At 36.6% G+C, this 7,198-nt stretch overlaps 1 protein-coding gene across 1 annotated transcript in view; it reads right to left on the reverse strand.

Annotated features, from left to right (window-relative positions):
* Positions 1-4,914, reverse strand: part of LOC126370254 (uncharacterized) — a 109,300-nt gene extending 104,386 nt beyond the window's left edge. Inside the window, exon 1 of the mRNA XM_050015072.1 lies at positions 4,242-4,914. Within this exon, the coding sequence (XP_049871029.1) occupies positions 4,242-4,320 (79 nt within the window). The 5' untranslated portion in view covers positions 4,321-4,914. The remainder of the gene's footprint in view (positions 1-4,241) is intronic.
* Between the last annotated feature and the right edge of the window lie 2,284 nt (positions 4,915-7,198).

Here is a 7,198-nt window from a genome sequence, read left to right on the forward strand (position 1 = left end):
CACGGAGGCCGTTGCATAGAATTACTACGTATAGACCCATAGCGAACACTCCCCCCCCCGATTTTTCACACACACACACACACACACACATACACGCATTTATAGTGATCATGTTTGTTTGTAAGAAATATTTTTATGATTAGACTACGAGTAATTTAATTTAAATTACTTTTCAATTATTTTTTTTATGTTGTTATTTTCCCTTCACCGTAACTTTCTGGAGGTGGAGGCCTGAAGTATCCTATTTTAGGCTCCAACCTCTACAAATATTACCGTGTATTTTTGTAGAGGAAATAAAGATTTTACTTACTTAGGTACTTTTATTCATTCTCTCCACATGTTCGAACCATCTAAGCATCCCTTTCTCAATTCTCAAAGTGATAAAAGTATTTTGAAATCTTATCTAACCCGCAGGTTTGTTTTAACACTGCATCATAACATTTTCTATTGTCAAAGCAGCCTGTGTATGACTTGTATAATGCCTGTAAGTGACACGGACAAAACAAAGGACTATAGGATGCTGCACAAGTCTCACATTTCCTTCATAGGACAAAATGAAAAATGTTTATTATCAATTCTTTCATAAGTATCAAAGACCTCCGTGGTCCAGTGGTTGAGCGTTGGGCTCACGATCCGGAGGTCCCGGGTTCGATTCCCGGTGGGGACATATCACAAAAATTACTTTGTGGTCCCTAGTTTGGTTAGGACTTTACTGGTTGATCACCAGATTGTCCGAAAGTAAGATGATTTGGTACTCCACCTCACAACCCACACGATAGAAGAAGAAGTATCAAAGTTTTATAAAAGGTATTTCACAAATTTTATTTGTGTGTGGTTAGAACATTGCAACCCAATAGTCCGCATATAAGGTGATCAGAGGGACACTAGATAAAGTTTGTAAGAGAAACTTTCACATGCCTATTCGAATCCCGGTGTCACTTTGTGATCCCTAGTTTGGTTAGGACATTACAGGCTGATCACCTGATTGTCCGCAAGTAAGATGATCCGTGTTTCGAAGGCACGTTAAGTTGCTGGTCCCGGTTACTACTTACTGATGTAAGTTAGTAGTCGTTACATGAGCCATGTCAGGGGCCTTTGGCGGCTCAATAGCAACCCTGACACTAGGGTTGATGGGGTTGGTAAACTACCTCACAACCCACACGATAGAAGATAGAAGGTGTTATGGGTACAAAATAGCTAATGTATTCTTATGATCAAAGCATATTTAAAATTTTTGGAAATTAAAAGTGACTGTAAGAAGAGTGAGTGAATGAGCGAGTGTGTTTTGTATCTTTGCGTTGAAGAAGTTTATCTCGATATAGACATTATTTTTTATAGCAAGACGTACTGTTCTACTATTTTACAGTAAAATCATTTTTAAACAAGTAAATTTTAAATAAGTAAATATAAAAAATTACTTAAACAACACCTTTTAGACTCGTGTCCTAGCTAACTTATGTTATTAATTGTTAAATTCACTGTGCTCCTTGCAATTGACTATTAGATATAAGTTCATATTATTAGTAGAGACTCTTTCCTGCAGACAAACTGTTTAAACAGTTTTGCAGGGCATTGATAATTGTATTTTTAGTATTAAGATTTAATAAATAAATAAAAAAAATAATAATAAACGAGTGCAATAAAATCATTAATCAACTTTACATCATCAGGCTAACACAAAAAAAAAGAAAAAAAATCTATCAATTTTCAATAAGGCCAGGACTTGGGCCCGTGATTCTTCAAATGGCTTAATAGAAACATGTAAATTTTAATACCATCTACACCAGTAGTGTAGTAGTAATACTTTACTTCTTGTGTTCCAAGGGTCCAGCCAAGTAGTTTATGCCATTTGCGGCAAATGAACAATAATTCACGTAAAAAAAAATGCTCCAAGTTATTCTATCCGAGCGAGTACTGATTTCTCTCTTTTTGCTTTTACTTCACCTGCATTCATGTAAGAAATTCAAGTTTCTGGACCATTAATTTATGAAATTAAATAAAGACCTAAACGTTGTATTCCAAGGGTCCAGCCAAGTAGTTAATGCCATTTGCGGCAAATGAACAATAATTCACGTCAAAAACAAATACTCCGAGTTATTCTATCCGAGCGAGTACTGATTTCTCTCTTTTTGCTTTTACTTCACCTGCATTAATGTAATAAAAGCCCATAAGTGCTCCATCCCAAGTTTCCGGAGCATTAATTTATGACATCCTATTTATAGTCGAGAACTATCTACGTTAAAGAATGTGAATCTATACAAATACGAAAATTGCAACTCTATAAAAAAATATATTTATAACTAAACTTTACACATGGTCCCATGGAGCATAGCCGTGGTCGTAAGCCGTTTTAATCAAACTCTTAGGACATATTGGCATACTACTCATACATGGCGGTTAAACACATTCATACATACATAAACCCACGCCTATTTCCCACCGGAGTAAGCAGAAACTATAGAATTCCTTCCTGACACACTTCTCTTTGCTTCCTCCACGTTCATCAATCGCTTCATACATACACGCCGGTTCAGAGTAGATCGTATTAAACCTTTTCTAAGGACATCTCCAATTTGGTCAATGTAAGTCCTTCTCGGTCTTCCTCTGCCAGCCCTACCATCAACTTTCGCTTTATATACCGCTTTTGCAATTCTATTATCCTTCATCCGCTCTACGTGTCCAAACCAACCTAACATTCCCTTCTCAATCTTAGTCACTATATCGCCTTATACACCACATCTCTGTCTTATCACTCTATCACTCAACTTCACACCGCAGATGCTACGCAAAGACCTCATTTCTACTGCATTAATCCTACTTTCATGCTTCTTCTATCATACCCAACATTCACTACCGTACTTCAGCGTAGGGAAAAGTACTGCATTGTGAACAGCCATCCTCGCATCACACACACAACTCTCCTAAACACATAACGAGAGTTTTTTGATTCGTTGTAGTCGGATAAAAATGTGACAAGACTTATTAGATAGACCATCAATATTCGATTAACCTCAATATCGAATGACTTAGCCTTTATCCTATAGGTACAATATTACTTGTGGCCTTATTGTAGAATTTGTTGTTGATTTATGAACAATTCGTGATAGTCTATGATAGCCCTGTTCGGAGAACGTATGACTCGCATCGCAGTGTCACAGGTTTGAGTCCTACCACCATTGATTTCAAGTTTATGTGATTCATATTTAGATCATACGTAATTAACTGGTAGTGGTCGCCTGGAAGAAATTGCTCTAGAGCAATAAAGCCGCCCAAGTTGTACAGTATTCGTGTGTTATGTCCGATTGTGAAAATTAAGTTCTGTGCAATAAAGTGTATTTTATTTGATTTGATAATTGATATCACGTGGTTTCTTAGGATTTGTGCCCGATTAGGCCCGCAATAATAGGCTCGATACCTTTTACGTGAGATTAAACATATGAATATAATATAAACATATATATGAATTTTAATGTAAAATCTCATGAGATTAAATATATGAATATATAAACATATTTATGAATTTTATTAAAAAAAAGTAATAATAAGTCATGTTATCACGTTTTTCCATGACGTCACAGCGTATTTTGTCACACAATTTCCTTAGTAATTTCGTGTTTTGACGTTTAGTAAAAAGTAACTGATTTGATTAGTTGGAAAATAGCCTAATCTTAAAGTACCAAATAGAAAATATTGTCGTTGATAATAGTTCTGGTATTGTACCCTTGTTTATACTTCGGTCGATCTTGTGCCATAGTCTCACATAGGCCCAGTATCTCGGTCCACTAACCTCTAATCAATAGCCCAGTTCCCTTTGTTCCCATAATCTGCAATAGTCCTACACGCTCCGGGGATTATCTTTGGGTGCACTCCTATAGTGCACAGAGATAACCAGTTGGTGTCGCACAACATTTAGATTAAATTGTCTTAAGGGGCCTCTACATGTTGGTTTTGTCCCACGCACGCCTTCCAAAAGGACTCTACAGTCCCGGGATATGGAAAGAACAAATAATAACAGTTTTCCGGGCAGATATGTTACTTATGACATATCTGTTGTATCACGTACATTTTCCTTTTTCAGTTTAGGAAGCTACATCTTTTTGGTATAGACATAGTAAATAATAGGTAAATAGACACGCTCCACTTAAGATCTCCGCTTACTATCGCTAAGTTTGTGGTCAAACGCGAACGTATTCCGTACAAAGAAAATGTTTCCCTACTTATTAAGATATTAGATCACTTACCGTATATCATCGAGATGAACAGAAAAACTGCATTCACGACGTAATTGAATCTTTTCTTTGCGCCGGCCATTTTCATCATTTTCTTTACACTATTTTAATTTGACACTCTTCCTTTTCATCGTCACTTGGAACAACTATTTTTATAATTAATTACTAAGTCAACTACCTCCTAATTACTAAGTATCTCGACAGTGACATGTCACTCCTGTCTGTTATCACTAAATCTGTCACCATTCGTTTCAATCCATAATTAGCCCGTTGACAAATTTCATACACTCCTCAGTCCTTTAAATTAATGTCCGTCATTTATTAAACCCTCCACCTTAAATACTATTTTTACCCTAATAGACAGAATAAATTGTTCCGTAGTTGATTTCAAATGAACCACGGCGTAGACGGTAATGTATCGCCTAAAATAAACTGTAAGATGTATTGAAGATAAATCTTTTCTAAGCTTCGGAAGTTGTTTAAATTTTGTTTTGGCACAGCGTTTCCGTACATGTTCCTCACAACACTTAGGCCTATTTCACTGTCATTTGTTTATTATAGTGTTTAAATAAGTTATTTTGATGCACAGTTGTCGTTGGTAACTGAAAGGTTTTGAAAACGTCTATCGAGTTTTGACATTTTCGATATTTTTATTCCGGGCCGCGCGCACGCCCGTTTAGGACGGTGGTCGGCGTAGTACTGCCTTATGTAAGGGATTTTCTGGTGAAACGTTGGAGGGAGAGGGAAGTATTCTCCCCAGGGTGCAGATTGTGGTCCAAACAGAAAGAGACGGAATAGATTTTCCGAATGCAAACGAAACGAAATCTTGTGTGAAGCGGCAATTAAAACGTACGTAAATTAGGAAGTTTCGGCGTCAAGACAAGGGGAGGCGAAATTAAAAAATCGCTTTTGAGAACGAGTGAGATTTATGTAGAGATTACCTGTTTTATTTTATTTTGTTGAATTTTGAGCTCTCTACCTATAACGTTCTGTACATATTGTAAAAATATACCTCTTTTTACTTTCTTTCGAGATTATAGGTACATAAATATAAAAAAAAACTTTGCTTTTCTATATACGTAGAATTATAAGGATTACTGGAATAGTAATGCTTTAAAGTAATTTCATATATAAGAAAATAAGTCGTATTAGTTACCTATTATGATTATTGTAAATTTTAATAGATGTAAATAATATAAACATAAAGAGCCTACATACGTTCCACTGCTCGACACCGGTCTCTCTTCAATCAACCGGAGGGGGTATGGAGCATACCTTGCATACTTCACGCTGCTCCACTGCGGGTTAGTGGAGGTGTTTTACGGCTAACGGGACCAACGGCTTAACGTACCCTCCGAAACACGAGCATCAATTATGTTTAAGAGGAAATAAAAATCGTAATGCGTTCAGCTCCTTACCTACCCGAGCGTGACGCAAAGACTGACAGAGAGATTGTAACATAACATAAGTGCATGACTATATCCCAATAGGGCTTGCCAGAGATACATCCATCGCAAGATGAACTGTGTACCAACGCAACGCGAGAATGATTTAATTTTATTTTATCGTTTATTACAAACTTTACAGCACAAAAATACAACATTAACAACTTAAGATTACATACTTTACAGCTAATTAAAAAGTTAGACAAATCAAAATACATATTGTACAAAAATGATTGTGCCCTTTTTAATACCGTAATATCTTTTGTGAAACCCTTCATTGTCTCTACTAAGTTATACTTTTCCTCGGCTATACAGGTTGATAATCTGCAATAGCTTAAAGGGGATAAGACGATCGATAAAAATATATATTACATACATAGATGTATAATATACAATAATAATAAGTACTTAACTTTGTTTGTATCTATAAAAAATCAAAATTCAAATCAAATTGTAACTATACGTATATGTTATCAACTCAATATAGATTATCAATTATAACCCCGATGGAGAAATATCACAAAAATCTCTTTGTGATGCCAAGATTGATTAGTATATTACATGCTGATCACCTGATTGTTCGAAAGTAAGAAGATCCGTGCTTCGGAAGACACGTTAAGCCGTTGGTCCCGGTTACTACTTACTGATATCAGTGAGTGCCAGGGTTGATGAGGTTGGTAATTCACCTCAAAAACCACACGATAGAAGAAGAAGAATAAAGATTATTGTTATTAACCTTAAGTGCAGTTTTCACTAACACAGTTGGCTCGATCATTTTTTTTTATTTTTTTTTTTAATTTATTTAAATGAAAAACTTAAACGGTAGATTTACAGATCATCCCCGCCAAACTTATGAAGTTTGATGGCGAGACGTTATAGACGGCGATGCGGCTCACCTATCACGTTGCTCTAAGAAAGCTGGGTGAGGTGTGGGACTTAGTTCATCTTGCGATAGATGTACCTTTGACTACCCCAATTGGGATATAGTTAAATAGAATAGAAATAGTTTATTATAAAAAAACACACACAAAAACAAGATAGATAGATAGATAGAATACTTTATTGAGCACAATGGACACAAAATACAGAGATAAGGACAACATATACAGAAAAGCACAACAGGCAAATGCACAAGACAATAACATCGTTTCAAATTTCCACAAAATAATTACAAAAAGGGAGGAGCTCGGTGGCGCAGCGGTTAACGCGCTCGGTCTGCGATTGTTGAAGTAAAGCAACTTTCGCAAAGGCCGGTCATTGGATGGGTGACCACAAAAAAAAAAAAGTTTTCATCTCGAGCTCCTCCGTGCTTCGGAAGGCACGTTAAGCCGTTGGTCCCGGCTGCATTAGCAGTCGTTAATAACCATCAATCCGCACTGGGCCCGCGTGATGGTTTAAGGCCCGATCTCCCTATCCATCCATAGGGAAGGCCCGTGCCCCAGCAGTGGGGACGTTAATGGGCTGATGATGATGATGAATTACAAAAAGGCAAGACGGATGTTCGTCGAAATGATCATAAGGTGG

The sequence above is a fragment of the Pectinophora gossypiella genome, chromosome 10 (genome assembly GCF_024362695.1).
Source record: "Pectinophora gossypiella chromosome 10, ilPecGoss1.1, whole genome shotgun sequence".
NCBI classification, from domain to species: domain Eukaryota; kingdom Metazoa; phylum Arthropoda; class Insecta; order Lepidoptera; family Gelechiidae; genus Pectinophora; species Pectinophora gossypiella.